Source organism: Spodoptera frugiperda, chromosome 1, assembly GCF_023101765.2.
Source record: "Spodoptera frugiperda isolate SF20-4 chromosome 1, AGI-APGP_CSIRO_Sfru_2.0, whole genome shotgun sequence".
NCBI classification, from domain to species: Eukaryota; Metazoa; Arthropoda; class Insecta; order Lepidoptera; family Noctuidae; genus Spodoptera; species Spodoptera frugiperda.
This window is the reverse complement of record NC_064212.1, coordinates 238,257-255,793: the sequence shown is the minus strand read 5'-3', so window position 1 is coordinate 255,793 and position 17,537 is coordinate 238,257. Positions and strand designations below refer to the sequence as shown.

The 17,537-nt window shown below is 37.6% G+C and overlaps 1 protein-coding gene across 1 annotated transcript; it reads left to right on the top strand.

Moving 5' to 3' along the window:
• Positions 1–2,330: 2,330 nt before the first annotated feature.
• Positions 2,331–5,980, top strand: LOC118273433 (nucleolar protein 58). The gene is made up of 5 exons (XM_035590405.2): positions 2,331–2,519; positions 3,572–3,648; positions 3,761–4,909; positions 5,027–5,159; positions 5,350–5,980. Exons 1-5 carry the CDS (start codon positions 2,475–2,477, stop codon positions 5,557–5,559), a joined length of 1,614 nt encoding a protein of 537 aa, XP_035446298.1. The 5' UTR covers positions 2,331–2,474; the 3' UTR covers positions 5,560–5,980.
• Positions 5,981–17,537: the final 11,557 nt, after the last annotated feature.

Sequence of the window (17,537 nt, the reverse complement as noted above, 5' to 3'; positions counted from 1 at the left end):
AACATCCAATACACAAAATAATCACGTTCCTTACTCGGATTGACGCAGACGCTCGTTCACTCACCGCTCTGCTCGATGGAATCCATTCACTCGTTCATTCGCTCAATCATTCACCCCACTTGCGAGTGGATGCATGCCTTTATGCAGAATTATTGAATTTCCGAATTCACATAGCGAGCGCCTGATTCGAGGCGAGCCGAGCCGCGCAGACAAAAATCCATTTGGCAAATATTTATGCGCGTAATGATGTGGAGGAGGCACTTATTTAAGTACTGTTCGTAATAACTTTTGAAGTGTAACTTGTATGAAGACTTCATTCAATTTTGTAACCAGCCTACCTACTACCGTGGCAGTTTAGGTCTGTAGGTAGGTAAGTAGTTACCATACTGTCACATAATAATACGATAAATACCTATATCTGCCTATTTTCCCACGTTAAAGTAGTTCTATTCGATTGTTCCACTCCACCTAAATGGTTAGCCATGCGATGGACCAAAGAAGTAGGTAATGTCGTTTGGAGGTGCACTAAACGAGAGGAGTAAAATTTTATGTCCTGAAGATTTGTCCCTGTGTCCCTAACACCGGGTAGCACCTAACTATAATAGGTGTTAGGTAAGCGGGGGCGAATGGCAGGACACCGTGACACTCATGCTGGAGCCAGTCCTCATCTACTACTAGGGCAAGTGACCCGGTTGTGGCCATCGACCCCTTTGTGGCCACTTGGGCCTTCAAATATTTATAACTAAGGCATGGACAAATAAATTACTCTGTGATGTACAGTATTTAAAATATTGAATATTGGAGACACTGATACCGTTGGCAGCTTTGATGTGTCAAACTTCACTTCGATGCAACAAGTCATTCTTTTTTGTTGAGGGTGAAATTGTTAAGATCTTAACAAAAAGGCTAAGGCGAGCGGGTGAGGATTTGGTTTTTATTTCTTAATCTTTGCTTATTGTTTGGATGTTTATGTTAATACTACATGAAGAATATATTGTCTAAGTGGAACTAAAGTTATTTTGTCGCCATATGTTTCTGAAGTGGGATTATTAGAAGGTGGCCACTAATGGAGACAAAATTATGAATTTCTCCATCTTTGGCCACACGGCTGGCCAAAACTTTTGTACATTAAACGCCCCACTTCTAGTCATTTATCGTAATTTATTTATTATTTTTCCTTGGCTTTACATATCAACAAATACATATTTTTCATTTTCAGAGATGCAATAAATTGCCTTCACACAAAGGGAGGTCAGTTTACTTTGCAGCTTTTACCAACGTCATATAAATTTTGATCTCTTTATTTGTAAGTTAAATTCAAGTAAAGTAATAATATTTCATATTTTCCAGACTAAATGAAAACCATTGTTTCTATAATGTCAAATTTAATTAATACATTTTGATTACTTTTATTGTATTTTTTGATGGCCAGAACTGGCACACGACCGTGGCCAGAAATGGCACGAATCTGGCCAAAAATGGCACAAACTCCCTTTTTTTTTTCTTTTTTATACCGTTATTTTTCTATTGGATGTTCTTTAAAAAAGGGTTTTCTTAGGCAAGATTAATACATGTTAAATGACTTTTTACAAGAAATATGTTCGTGATAACAAAAACTATAAGTTAAGAAAGCCTCAAAGTCGACAAAATTCTTAAAGTGGCCACAACCGGGTCACTTACGATACAATATGACGACCATGGTGGCCAGAGTGAAACGACTGAAGATACCTTAATATTATCACTGGCAAATTTAGGTACAGGTAAAATTTTTATTCGAAAAAAATTAAAATATTTATTAATACCGGTTTCAAATCAAAATTAAGTACCACGAAGATAATTATTCACTATTAAGTAGGTATTTTTAGTTATATTTTCTGGTAAAATATTAACTAGAAATATTAGGTTCTGCAAGCGGCTTCGCCCGCGTTCTCGTGGGATAAAAAGTGGCCTACGGGACATTCCAGACCATTGTCTACCTCTGTTTCCAATGTCTCTTCAGCGGTTTTGACATGAAGGAGTAGAAGTAATAAACAAACATACACTTTCGTATTTATAATACTACTAGTAGGTTTAGAACTATGTACTAAAAAACAGTAACGAGTAATTTTTTTTTATAGGTCGTACGTGTATAATCTTTCTTGGGTACAAATTAGGCAAATATAATATTTTTAAAACACACAAATTAGTTTTAATTTAATTAATTTAACAGAATTTTAATGAATTTATTTAATATTTTTATTTGGAATTTGTTAAAAATATAAATTGATTTTTTCATTACACTTTGCACTGGCAACACTGAGAGTTTCCGTCACAATCCTTAGCGTCGGACGTCACGTCACTGTCAAATCGACGTTAGCGGGAGCATGGAGGTGTTGGTGTAGCGTCTCTGTTTATTTTAAATTACTTGTGTTTGTCGCATTACTTTATTGAATTAGTGAAAATTATTGACAATAGTGTTATTGTGAGTTTTCAAGATGTTGGTGCTATTCGAAACGTCGGCGGGTTACGCTATTTTCAAGGTAAATTCAACACGTGCGATTTCTAACCTCTCAAGAATTAATGCTATTTTGATTTGAATGAAATTCTGATTTTACATCTTAATTCGGGAAAAATCATTACAAATTAAGAATAGATCGATTCAGTCCACATAATTTCATTTAAATATTTACTTGTTGACCATTGGAAACGCAATTATTTAGTTTGACAAAATGTTGTAAACACGTTTCGAGAGCATTTCATTATTTTCATTTTCAACTATCGTCTTTAATTGTAAGCATAACTAGGCTATGTAATAGGTTAAAAGGTGATTATATTCATTGGGAATAGTATTCGTTCATAGTCTGCGTAATATGGCGCAAGTACGTAAACACAGCTTGTACTAAGAGCCTGACTTTACTAGTTACGTAGACGGAGTATTTTATGTATTAGTCCTGTCTTTGTGTCTATATACCTAGAAAATAATGTTCAGTGAAAGATTTAAACAAGAAATTAATTAAAATAACAGTATCACAAGATGTTTGTGTACATAACCTTAGTGAAATCACCATAAATAGGTTAAGTACTTATGTCCTAAAATAAACGCAAACTTAGTATTTAGTTCCATCATTGTTATCCAGTGTTGAAATGTATGATAGGTACAACCGGAGTTGTTCATTGTTGAGTAAGTAAAATATAACCAAACAATAAACAATATTACACAATAATGTTTACTCTGCCTAGCCCCTCATGCATGTGTGATTAATAAATAAATGTATGTTTTTCTCATTTCAATTGTTATAACACCTTTCTTTTGGTTCTTTGTGGTATTTTTTATGTTCATTTATTATACAGTTTTAACTTGCGATTTGGTATCTATAGGTAAACCCTAAGGAGATCAATTGTCTTTTGTTTGTATGTGATGTTTAATTGTTACAAGATCTAATGTAGATTCTTAAAACAATACAAATGTATTGTATTGAGGACCTACTAATAATGACATTACTTTTACCAGTTGTATGATAATTTCTAAATATCTTTGTATTACTTAAAATAATTTATTATTTGTTACTCAAAATATTTTTTTTTGTCTTAGTTACTGGACGAGTCAAAGTTGTCACAGATTGATGACTTGTACCAAGAGTTCAACACACCCGAGGGGGCTTCTTCAGTGTAAGTTTATTTTGTTATTCTATATAATATATCTTCAGGGAATGAATTTGTATAGTATTTTTCGTTTATTTGTTTTTATTTATTTTTGTTTCATTTAAATCTTTCCTTACAGGGTGAAACTAAAAAATTTCATTAAGTTTGAAGACACCGCTGAGGCTCTTGCAGCTACCACCGCAGCTATTGAAGGCAAAGTGTCCAAACCACTGAAGAAAGCTCTCAAAAAGTACATCAGCAAGGAAGTACAGGACCAGCTCCTCGTGGGTGATGCCAAGCTAGGAAGTGCCATCAGAGAAAAGTTTGACTTGCAATGTGTGTCCAACAACAATGTTCAGGAGCTCCTCAGATGTATCCGCTCACAGATGGACAGCCTGCTGGCAGGTCTACCCAAGAAGGAAATGACAGCTATGGCTCTTGGTTTAGCTCATTCACTCTCCAGATACAAGCTCAAATTCTCCCCGGACAAGATTGATACCATGATTGTTCAGGCACAATGCTTACTCGACGATTTAGACAAGGAACTTAACAACTACGTCATGAGATGCAGAGAGTGGTACGGGTGGCACTTCCCTGAACTGGGCAAGATTATCACTGACAACACACTCTTTGTGAAAATAGTCAAACTGATTGGAACCAGGGACAATGCTTCCCAGACAGATCTGTCAGATATTCTTCCTGAAGACTTGGAGGAGAAAGTGAAGGAGGCAGCTGAGATCTCCATGGGTACTGAGATATCTGACGATGATATCTTGAACATACAGAACCTGTGTGATGAAATCATCTCTATCACAGACTACAGAACACATCTGACAGATTACTTGAAAGCTAGAATGATGGCCATGGCACCCAATCTGACTGTGTTGATTGGTGAACATATCGGAGCTAGGTTAATTGCACATGCTGGGTCTTTGATGAACTTGGCTAAACACCCCGCATCTACAGTACAGATCTTTGGAGCTGAGAAAGCCCTGTTCAGAGCCTTGAAGACAAAGAAAGACACACCTAAATATGGTCTTATTTACCATGCTCAGTTAGTTGGCCAGTGTAGTACTAAGAACAAGGGTAAAATGTCGCGTATGTTGGCGGCGAAGGCAGCTCTAGCGACGAGGGTGGATGCTTTCGGAGAAGACGTGTCTTTCGAATTAGGAGCTGAACACAAAGTGAAGTTAGAGAACAGATTGAGGCTGCTTGAGGAAGGTAACCTGCGGAGAATCAGTGGAACTGGCAAGGCAAAGGCGAAGTTTGAAAAGTACCACAGCAAGAGGTGAGCTAAAGCAATATTATCTTGATATAACATAAATATGTAGTTGTAAAAGATTAAAAAGTATGATGATATTTACTTGTGCTGTAATTTTACTGACATGTATTCTGTTTCTCATAGCGAGGTGTTCCACTACCCAACGGCTGGAGACAGCACCCTGGGTCAGAAGCCAGTGAAGCGAGAACACTCACCTGATGAGGACGGTCCCTCAGTCTCCGCCAAGAAGATTAAACTAGAAGATGGTGCTAATGATGTAAGTATATCTATGATGTATAGTATCTATGTCTATTATTATTTTATTGTGTTTTAACAGCGATTTTGCAGGAATTTTAGTTATTTAATTGCATAGAGTTCACCTAATTAATCTACTCTGGTAGGATGTTCCCTTAGTTTTTAAAGACTAGTACCTTCAACATATTTAACAGTCCATGTCATTCCTGCAGGTAACACCAAAGAAAGAAAAGAAAATTAAAGTAGAAGTTAAAGAAGAGGCTGAGAACAACAGCCATGAGGAGCCAGTCTCAGAGAAGAAGAAGAAAAAGAAAAAGAAATCGGATGTCCAACCCGTGGAGGAGGCAGAGGAGGCTGTAGAGGAACCTAAGAGTGAAAAGAAGAAAAAGAAGAAGCGGCAATCACAACCTGAGGAGGAATAAGTTATAATATAAGGAATATTTGAGGACCCACCACCACCATCACCTCGCAGATATGCAATGTAATTAGTCAGCGCTAAGTCAGGTCTGGAAAGAAAATATTAGTTTTTTTTTTATATGTGGTTGACTATACTGCCAGTGTCAAGCTTGTTAATACCTATTATAATCTGTGGCATGTGCTGTGTTACCTGTAAACAGGTATAAAGTGTCATGTCAAGTTTTACTTAAAATATAGCATTTTGATAATACATGGAGTTCTGCTGACCTTACGGGTACGTACATTAGTACCTTAGATTTATAGATAGATAGGTATACCATGTGTAGGATGGACGATGAGAAATCCTACAGTGAAGGAGTTGTTGCGTTCTATTTTATAAGTGAAAATGTATTATAACACCGGTTATAATTAAAGATTATATTCGTATTTTATTGTTTTACTCAATCTAGCCCATTTCTTTTTCAACACACAAATCACATCAAATCACCATTACAACATCAATCAAACCTTTAAAATTACACCTATTTGTTCAACAAGTGATAAAACGATCCTAACCTTGAAATTAAACTCACTTGTAACTATACTACAACTAGGCAGTCATTTGAAGACGTTATGTCGAACTGGATAAGCCATTACAACATTATAACCAACGGTACCCTACCTACCTACTAACTTTAATAAAAAACAGTTCACAAATTATGTACATATTTTAAATTTTATGGCTGCCTAATGCCTATATTCACGAGGAATCTGAAAACTCCCTAAACATTAATTCTGACAAGTTAACAGCACTTATGTGTTGAATGGTATATTAGATATTATATGTTCAATTAAATCAAACACACATTCACAACATCAAGATCTACCTAGGTATGTAGGTACTCCGAAGTTCGAACACAAAGACGACAGTGTCAACGGATAGTCAGCGACAATATTTTGAGATGAGAAAAAAAGGTAAAGTATTTTTTTTGTAAAAGCCTCGAAGAATGTCATTATTAGAGACGAAAAGGATTCGGGCTTTGAACAAACAGTCGGGCAGCGTGTCCGTTAGGTCAACAGGCCGGCCTGAGCCAGATTATCCCGCAATAAGTGAAGCAAAGCCGCTGCGGCAACACCCCGGCGTTCCGCAGCATAATGGCCACGGGTTAGTCCACTAATGTCCTTCCTCAACACGACGTTTTGTTTTATATAACCATTTATATACATACATATAAGTGTGTTTGCTAGGACACCATTTGGGCCCAATAAATAAGACGGTTTTATTTTCAAATTGTTCCGATCATTGATTCCTAGTTCCTGCCTATTAAGATACCTGTCTATCGTAAAGATGATTTTATCGATTGACTTTACTGATATACCTTTGAAGAAAATATAAAAGCTTTTCGAGAATCTGTAGGTAGACCCGACTGAAATCTTGCCTGAAAAGGTCAGGTTAGACGATCGACCATTAAAAAAATATTTGAGTCGTCAAATTGCCGCTTTCTTAGGACAGGAAGTCGACAAATCTACGATGATTTACCGCGGCTTAGCACTACTCTAGGCAGCACTTCGTATGTTTTAAATCACACGTGCCATGCTTAACAACGTAAGTACCTACAAAAGTTAAGTAAATACCTTAAAAAATACTTTGTATAATAAATAACTCATGGCTCATACTAAATTACTTACATAGGTAATTGAAAATAAGCCTCACGTAAATTACTGAGAAAAGCTCTGCCTAGGTACTACATAGTTTCAATTCACAACGGGACTTTTATTCTTTGTTTAAGAGCCCCGTTCTGACTTGTAACTAAGTAACGCGTTATTTTCAATTAATTAAATAATATAGGTACGTATTTAATGATTTTCAGTAGATTGAAAAGATTTACCCAGAATCTGCAGATAGAATAAAATTTCAAAATTACAAAGATAAGGTAAATAATAAAGTATCTACCCTCCATCCAACTTGGGTAGCTATTGTTTATTTCTCGTAATTCTCGTGAAGCTACTTTTAACGTTTCATAACAAAACTTTAAGATTTGTTAAGTAGAATTTGAAGAAAAATACTCGGGTGTTGTGTGGCCCGGCGCGGTGCGCGGCGGTACATGGCTGCTGCGAACTTGCTTGAATAATTTCATTGTTACAAATTTCTTATTTTACTCGAGTCTAGTTTTATTGTAGCCAATCGTGAACTTGAGACGAACAAACCGTATTGAGTTGGGAATTAAGATCGACTTCGAGTAGCGGTGATCAACTTTTTTATTTTGATATTTATTCATTAATAGCTTTTGCCCGCGACTTCGTTCGCGTGGAATAGTGACTTCCGGCAAATTTTTGGTTTTAACCACATAGTTCCCGATCTCGCGGAATCTCTTCAAAAACGAGATGTAGAAGATATTCCAGAGAATTCTTCAAAAATCAACATAATGAGCTCTGCGTTTGAATTTAATAGATGTATACTCACTTAGGGCATTGAAAAAATAGTTTAAAAACGGACTTAAACTAAAGAAATATTATAATCTTTCCGAACTTAAGATGAAAAATAACTTAAAACTAAAGAAAGCTACGAATTACGAATTTATAACAATTAAAGAAATTATATTACAACCTATCCTCTATGCTATAATAACCAAGCTTAAACTAAATAATTTAAAAGAAACGACTTAAATCTAATCTATCTAATTAATTAATAAATTAGACTTACAATTTTATTAAAAAAACTAACTACAGTAACTACTAATAATCGATATCAAACTAAACCTACGTTAAATAATTTAACCAGAAAACCCCAACAAATGAACTTATTAATTGACAAATACAACGAAACCAATTTATTTATTTATTTAGAATATACGAAACAGCAGAACCACTACAGACAAACAAAACCAAATTTCAACCAAATCCGTCAAATAGTTGCGGAGATTATGGTATAAGCATAGAATAGTGTTCGACGTGATTCTTTAATTTGACATAACTTTTTTATTTATGAACCGATTGACATGAAACAAACACTAAATGTTAATAGAAGCATACCACAATATATTCGTGAAAACCGCATCCAACTCGGATCAGCCGTTTCTGAGATTAGCGCGCATAGACACACAGACAAACAGACAAAAAAAAAGTTAATTACATTTTTGGGTTCGACATCGACATAACAATAACCCCTGCTATTTTTTTTATTTTTATTTTCAATGTACCTACAGACAGCACTTTTCTACGATTTTATTATATGTATAGATTGAATGATCTTACTATACAATTAACTGTTTAACATACCTATTAGATCTTACCGTAGCTAGCTTGTGCACGCATTGATCCATACTTTTAAAGTTTTTAATCGTGGATTAACGCGGAACTATGGATACTCAGTCAGTGCGGTAGTTCAGTAGTTCACTGATATCTACTGATTGAAATAGTTGGGCCGCGCGTTAAATGTACCTACTACCAGTATTAGGTAGGTCGGTAACATAGGAACGGCGAACTTTTGGCGAGGATTAACTTTTTAAACCACAAATTTTACGCAAAGGGATTGGGGTTTAACTAGGTAGGTATCTACTTAGGTCGATATGTAGGTAGTTATGTAGGTATACCTTTGTGTCTCCCGCATTAAATCCACCTAGGGAAGTGAAAACTATCGTTTTCTTTTTCTTCCCTCTCTTCTGATTTATTTTGCGGGATCCAAGAAAGTTCATGTCCTTGCGACGCGCCGGATAAAAATACATATCTATAGGAAGGTACCTACCTAATTTTGTAGAAAGGCATTCTAAATTATTCGTATTACGAGTCTCCTAGGAATCAATAATTAATTAATTCATACACATACATATAGACACTAACTTAAAACCGTGGGGTAGCTTAGTACAGCCTTACCCCTACTGTCTTCCTGATTAGAAACGGACCCCGGACGGATCAAAATAAATATGGTGTGTTAATGTAATTAGTTGCAACTTGTGTTATTTGCAACAGGTTTGATGATAATTCTATAGATACAGATATGCAGCCATATTCCAATAATGACGGTGGTACCTACTCTATGAAGAGAATCTAGAGTAGTTAGTAAGTAATAGCTATTGAATTTTATTAAAAACACATTCGGCATCAGCCGCCTGTTGTAGGTATCTGATGTATATTATCGTTTGAAAGTATTTATTGAACAATTTGTAACAAGTTAGGCTGCACCGGCCGACCGGGCGCGGCTCGCAGTTATCTACTATTGTACCGGATATTGTACCATAAGCTCTGGTTTAATCCCTCCGGAATTCCACTGAAACACCGGAAGTTTTAAACCTTTTTCATTTTACTTATAACTTTGTTGGCACTTTGGTAGATAGATACCTGGTACTAGGGCCCTACCTAGGTGTAGTAGAAGTAAATCGTTTTCTTGCGCCGTATTAGATAGTGGTTCTGTAGTACCTAAATAGATACATACAGGTATGTAAACACATTACATTAATTACGTAAATTACCTATTAGATAGGTACGGTACGATTGTACCAACACGATTATGTACATACTTACACAAGTTAATTAAGTGTTCAATAACTAACTACATATTTACTAAAAGTATCTACTTAGTTACTTACACCTTCTTAATAGTATTTATTTACCTACTACACAGATTCAATCATCTGTGACTCGGGTACCTATCCCTAAACAATATGAGACCTAAGCTGAGAGCTACTTATCTACAACAATACGACAGCTTAACCCTAGAAATCCCAGATTTGTATGTACAAATAGATGTCTATACAAATGTATCAATGAAGTGTTTGTGTGTACTCGTGTCAAACAGACTGGTTGACCCCTTGTGTTCTATTTCCAACTGACAGGTTTGCAAACTTCTGCCCCATCCATGCACATAAACAGGAGATTTTGTCCTTCGTTAACCTGAAACTTTTAAATGACATTTTCGTTTACGTCGCCATGTCGTAACGTTGTCATAGTTTGATAAATTCGTTTGACCCGGTAACTAGTTTGTTTGTGAGTTTAGCAAAGTCTTAACATAAATAATGTCATACGTATGGACTACCTAGAATCTGGGCTGGAAATTTGTCTTCACACATTAAATGTTCCTAACACTCACTTTTCAGTGTTATCATTTAGGTCAGGTCCTTATGAGTACCTAATCCGTTTAGACTTTATACAAGTTCTAAAACAAAGTCGGGCTCCAGAGTAGTATACTACAACGGGTAATCCTTATCATTCTTGACTCTGCTATAGACATCAATGTGCGCAACTAGAAAATACCAGACACTTCTTTGGTATGAAAATCGAACCTGTTTGCTCAACAATCACGCTTGACCACTCGATTAACGGCAAGATAATAAATCATTTGTTCACTGTACACTGTGTATAGATAGTAATTTCCTGAACCAACCGCAGTAATAACTGCAGGCTGTACAGGCTACAGGCTAACTCAAACCGCGGGAGGGCGCGGCGTCGGCGGCCACCGCTTTATATCCTGCTGGGAACGATCCAGCCGCCCTCACCTGTCGCTCGCCGCGCTCTAAAAAAATACAGTTTTGTTTAGCTGTACAGGAGCTTGTTTGTACAGCGGCTATAAATACAGGATAGGTGGGTAATTGGGGTGCTCCACGGGTAGTTTGGTTGAGGAACGTGTGTTCAATAATATTTGAAGAGGTACTGCATGAATGTTTCCACTGTGACCAGTAGCTAGTGTTCCTATGTTCCGTAGAATTAGTGTACCCAGATAGAGTTCGCGGACAACGTAAAAGGTTACCGGGGCTCCGGCTCAAAGCAGGAGAAGGAACGGGGTGGTTTTTAGTCAGTAAGAGTCTGACACTCCCTCCCGCCTCACCCAAGGCGGGAGAAGTCATTGGATGATTTTCCCCCCTCAAAAAAAAAAAAAGATAGTACATGACATAGATAGGTTTGGTTATGCACAGATTTGCCTACCTCTGTCTTGAGGCTTCAATATCTGATGCCCTCAGTCGTTATAGGGAATAATCTATCTAAGAATATATGTACCTTTATGTTCCGTAGCAAATATTTGTTGTTATAGAGTTACAACGCTGTAATTACGAGGATTATCATCATAGGTAGATTATTAAATGTTGTGTAGAATTATGTGACCTCACACGAGTGTACTAACCTATAGGTATCTCTACCCACATAGTGTAACAACACATTCCGGTAACCGGGCGAGTCCAAGTGGCCAAGTTTACCTACATACCTCCACCCTCGATTCTCTTAAAACGAATTCTTGGTTACCCAAGCACCCACATTTACATATCTGTCGACATGGAAGGAAAAATGAAAATTATTCAGAGTTCTGAATACCTCAGTCCTCAGTCCTCAGTACTCAGTTACTCTCACTCGTTTTGTTAAAATGGTAAACTTGTGGCTTCACAGCTTGTTTTCGATGCGTCACTTATTTCATGAAGGTGTGTGTCACATGAGTAGAGATATCAGTTCACTAACAATGTCTTATGATTCCTCGAAATCTGATTTATCAACTTTGGCATTTAACTCAAGGCAGGAATAGGACAGCTGAGATTTCCTGCTTTAATTGTTAGGATACGAGGTATTTTTCTGCCATATTTCTCTATAATAATAATGATGTTTCTGTAAAAATAGCTTACATCTCGAGTGTCAATTATTTTCTCCAATTTCCTCCTTCCACTAACAACACCTGCTTCTATGTTCTCATTGTAAACAAACAGGAACAATTCCGACACCAGCTATCATTGGAAATGAATATTTCATAACAAAATAGGTACTTAGATAAAATTTGACGGTTTGAGGAAAACACATGATATTTCCGGGAAAGCCTCTCAGTGCGGTTATCCGATCAAATAGCCTCCCTCTGCTTACCCCGTGTCGTATAAATTACCGAGTATTCAGTATATTATATGTATTTGTCGATTCGGGAATGAAATGGTTCGGTAGTTCGCACGCAGGCAGGGATGTGTTACATGTTTGCCCACGATTGGGGACTCGGTAACTAGGTAGGTAGTAGGTAGGTTATTCATATTTTATGGACCATGTCCGCGCCCCTATTTATGTAAACCTTACCAAAGAAGTAACTTTTCAACGCGTCTACTTGGTATGATTTTATGTTGCTTTTTGTAAATATTGTGATATTTGTGGTGGTAAGGTTACTTTGTAACTATACACCAGTACATAGGCAGTGTAATGGTCATCGCATATAGTAACGGCACCGTTCCTACCCAGCTAGTATCTTGTCATTTAAAATAGAAAATTAAATCTTATGTCATTGTATTGTTTCCAAAGAAGCAAAAAGCACCGTGGCCGTGCTGTAACTGAGTGCCATGTCCCTTATGTAGGTATTTATAGCACAATGTACCTACATAGCTACTTAGGTAAGCAATGTATCTGTCAGTATCAGACAGCAAAGCAAATAACACAATAGTTACCAGTAGCCTACAGCAGACATTGTGCGCGGCGTGTAACTTCAAGCATGGACAAACAGACGGTGTTACAAAGTGATCAGGCCAAGCAATCCAATCAGACTGACAAACAAACCGACACACTACTCATATTAAGATCATCCTAGTCACACTACGCAACGGAGGCAGTGGTTTACAGATCAGCTGTTGTTGTGTTTTTTAAAGTAATAATGATCAGGTATGGTCCGTTATCCTAAACATGGTAACTGTAACTTAACTATACTTATATAGAACATAAAGGATTTTTTATTTTTTCGTAAAATTGTTGTCGAAATAAGTTTAAAAAAATTGCAAAAGTAAAGTGTAATCAAACGTATAACGTCGAGCTTCTAAAGTAAACACAAAGTAAATATTACAACACTATATTATCTAAGGCTCCGGACATAACACATTATGTAATTTCGGTTATACCTTTACCGCACACTCAATTTCTCGTAATAACGGCGTGACGTCAAACCCGTCGATATTTCACGAGACGTGGCAGAAAACAATTAATAATGCCGACACGAAAGGTCAACAGTATTTATATCAACATTACTCGTGTTTACCTGGAACTACGATACTCGATATGTTTACTTACTTCTATAACTAATACATGTAGTTTGTGTTTAGTAAGAATTATTTGATTAGTAATCCGATCGGTATGATTACATTTATCATTGACTAGGTATATGATCTGCATTTCTTGGAATGAAATCGGTACCTACCGGCCTACAATCTCGATTGATTTGTAAGGTAACTTCGTGGAAACCTGTCATAAGCTCGGAGTGTCAACTGGCTCCTCCTCAGGCGTCCGTCAGTTATATGTTCGAGTTTGTGCTCAAGTTTGCGGAAACAAACAAAGAACTTCACGGAGTTAGCTATTTGTGTTCCCTTGTCACTGACCTACAATAACCTGAACAAATTAAATATAAACACGCCGTATTAGGCTCACAGCGACACGAATAACAACTAACTCCCGCTGTATTGAGTTACGAGAGCATTATATCTTTATCCGGCAGGACGTGTTCCGCCGTCTACGGAACAACAGAGAAACAGTAAAAAAACAAATTTCTCACAGAACGTAATTCAATAAGTGCGTCGCCTGACAAACGAACGTAAAGCAACACGCCGACAATTCAATTATAAATAATCTAATACTTGTTTCATCCAGTATTGGAGAAGGATTTTACGTCGGAATCTGAGCGATTCCGCATCGGAGTTAAACCGCACTGAGATTAAAAATGGGAACTCAGTAAAGTGGGTTTGACATTCTCGCTGGGTTCTACTTTACTACTGATCTTTGTTCCTAGGTTGGAAAGGGTAGTAGATTAGCAAGTTATATTCATTAAATTACTTAGTAAGTAAGTGTTGCTTAGTTGACGTGAAAATAGTCGCATATGAAGACTTCGTTTGTCGCTTGTAGCGGTCGCAGTGGCGGCCCGTCTGCAGCCGCCTTTAAACAATATCTCGCTGGACATTATTTGTTCCGGAGCAAACGAACAAAAACAGTTGCCGTATCTATTGCTTCGCGCAAAAAGACAATATATATTCCGTCGTAGTATTTTAATTCAATACGATGTTTTGTTAGGGAATTAGTTTTTCGTATGGGCGATGTTTTGTTGTTCGGCGGCGGGCAGTAGCCGGCTTTTTGTTTCGATCCCGAATACCCGATAAATTGGACGACGCCGCGATCTTCGCCGTTTGATAAATCTTGTTTTTATGACCTACTTGTTATATTTTCTTTGTAACGAGTACGTCGTCGTCTGCTTGCGGTGCCCGTGTGTACGTACATTGGAAGGTTTCTGTTTTGTACATAATTTACATAAGAATATGTGCTCAAGTACTAAGTTATTAAGTTTCAGAATTCTATACTCATATTATGTTAGTAAATTTTGTAGCAAGAAAGACTACCACCGTCCACGGGGTCAATGTCAGAATATGCAAGCATGCTCAACTAATAGCAGGTTAATTAGACCATAAAAAGTGAAAATAATTAATTTCCTTTGCGATGAATAGTCGAGTAGTAACAATAATCTGTATTACAATAATATAATCTGCTAGGAAACACGACAGAATGTACGGATATTACCGTAATTACTGGATACACTCGCCATTGTTGGTCGTGCACTGTTCAGACGCAACTGTCGACATACATGTAGTATATATGTATGTAACTATGTATATATGTGGCGTTTCTTGGTACACGGATAGAGGTAGTTGTGGCACCGTATCGAGTGACGTGTTATGTAGTTACTAGCTACATATACAGAGCCAGACTGTCTAGTTAGACACAAACAGAAATTAATTCGTAGAAATGCACCTTTGATGTCACATCTTCGTGGATATTTTGAATACAATAATAGGACTTTTAGGAAAATTCATTTAACAGACATAGAGTATTTCTCAGATATTTGCAAGTTAATGTGTTGTTGTATCATTATTGAATACTACTAACTACTACAGATACAAATCTTGTAAGTATCTCATTAAGTCATGCACAACACATGTCTCATTATTTCCTTAAAATCAATTAAGTAAGGGGTCTCAAAGAGGTGGCTGGACTACATCCTTCTAGCTACGATTACATCTTTTGATGTACATACTTCAGTGAGGAGTGCTGAGGGCTGAGGGCTGAGGTACTCCCGCACTGAATGACCGAACCTTTTAGCGTTATATTCCAACGCCGCACGTAACTGTTTGAAGGTAATTCTTTTGTTTAGCCCGCGCCGGCTTAATGTAAATCTCAGGCCCGCGCTAATGAAATCGGCACATGCTCACTGCTGTCTTGGAGAAGGAATGGAAGGTTCAGGTACCTACATTACTTAGCGTGAAAAATTCTAGTATTTTGTAGTTAAAACTGATTTTGACTTGAAGGTTGTAAATTAGACTAGCTCTACTAAGTAATAGCAAACAAATACGAATATAATACAGAACAACAACTCTCAAGTATCATGACTTTATAAGATTGGTTATACATTGGATAATACTGCTAGGCTGTGTGGTCTCAGCAGTAGTCCTGCATCATTTCCCAAGTAAACAGTGGGGAGCGGGCTCGAGTCGCGGAGGCTGCGGGCCGCGCTGCCTGTGCAAACACAGGCCGAGCAGACACGCGACTGTTTGTTGCTCACTCCGCTGAACTGGAACCAGACACTGCGATTGTACGGAGCCTTGTTTTTAAAATATATTTTTGTGAAATACGTGACTGCTTACTGCGACTGTTTTGTGATTCACAACAATTCTCTCCTATATTTGGCGAGCACACAATCTGTAGCGGCAATCTGTGTATCCGTATAGTTTATTACCTTTATATGACAATCCAATAACCGTGACGTGGAGTACAATCTCGTAACGCAATAATATCACAATAAGGCCAATGGAGGTAGTCGCCGAGTCTTTGCAGAAAAGAGCCAATTATCTTCTCGATGGCCCTAAAAATAGCGCACAAACAAGCATAAAGAGCTTTATATCAGGAAAGCTTTGAGGACGAATCAAATAAAAATTAAATTTTGCTTCCCCAAAACCAATATGGAAAAACATTTAATCATATTTCGTACTTATGTTCAGGGATGTGTAATATCTTCGTGGCCACTCGCGCGGTATAACAAGTGCCCGCAAAATGAAGCGATCGCTTCTGAAAACCGATATCTCATTTTCTTCACAACATTATATTAATTTTCATTTTTGTAAATTCTATGGGCTCACGGAGCGCGTCTCTATGACTCGCTGGTGTAGCGGTAACCAGAGCCAGGGTATGATGTTACCATGAGAAATGTTCCGAGTTTTATTGGCTTCCGTTTTTATGGCAGATTAATCATTTTTACGTGGGACGTCTCAAGGTGAGCGGACTTTCGCGGGGACTTGGGAGAACATTAGACTCGCCAGCTTAATAAACTGTAGTTACTGTCGTTCCACTATAAATTATATAAGTAGGTACGTTTCTTTCTACTTACAAATTACCGCAGATTTAATACGATTAGATACGTTAAATAAAACCTTTTACTTTAAGAAGTAATTCAATTGTTAACACAAATGTTATAAGACAATTTGGAAGATATCTGGCAGGTCAGCAGTTTATTTGTTTTGATGCAATTACTTCCAACCCTCAGCTGGGCGTGAGCAGTAAACAAAGCTCCCCACCGCTAGAGGTGGCGTGATGTGCCGACACTGACAGTGTAATCGTCGCGCGTCGCCTGGCTCACCGTGCTGCGCTCCCCCAGTCCCGCAGTCCCCCGGGACTGTCCGCCGTCCCCCGGGACTCCCAATTGGGTCAAGACGTCCTAGAGACAGTGTCTCGTTAATCGTATTCATCTGTAAGCGTTTAGGGACATTTTCCGGGAACTGATTTGATGTTTTGGTTTGGGACGGCCGTACCATTATAAATTGGGCGGTCGAAGAAATATTGTGCCGAGATATTTTGCTCTGTCGCTGAAATACACAAACATTTCCACAGCGCGATGTACGAGAGCTTTGTTTTGAAATGTTTCTGTATTTTTATGTTGACTGTTCACCTGGATTTACAGTCTGTGATCGGTTTTCCTGAACAACGAATTGTATCCTGCTGCATATGTGTCTTACTGACGAGCACTCGT

Coding starts and splice junctions, on each gene's coding strand:
- LOC118273433 (XM_035590405.2), top strand. CDS start 2,475: ATGTTGGTGCTATTCGAAACGTCGGCGGGTTACGCTATTTTCAAG. Junction 3,649..3,760: donor CCCGAGGGGGCTTCTTCAGT/GTAAGTTTATTT, acceptor CTTTCCTTACAG/GGTGAAACTAAAAAATTTCA. Junction 4,910..5,026: donor GAAAAGTACCACAGCAAGAG/GTGAGCTAAAGC, acceptor TGTTTCTCATAG/CGAGGTGTTCCACTACCCAA.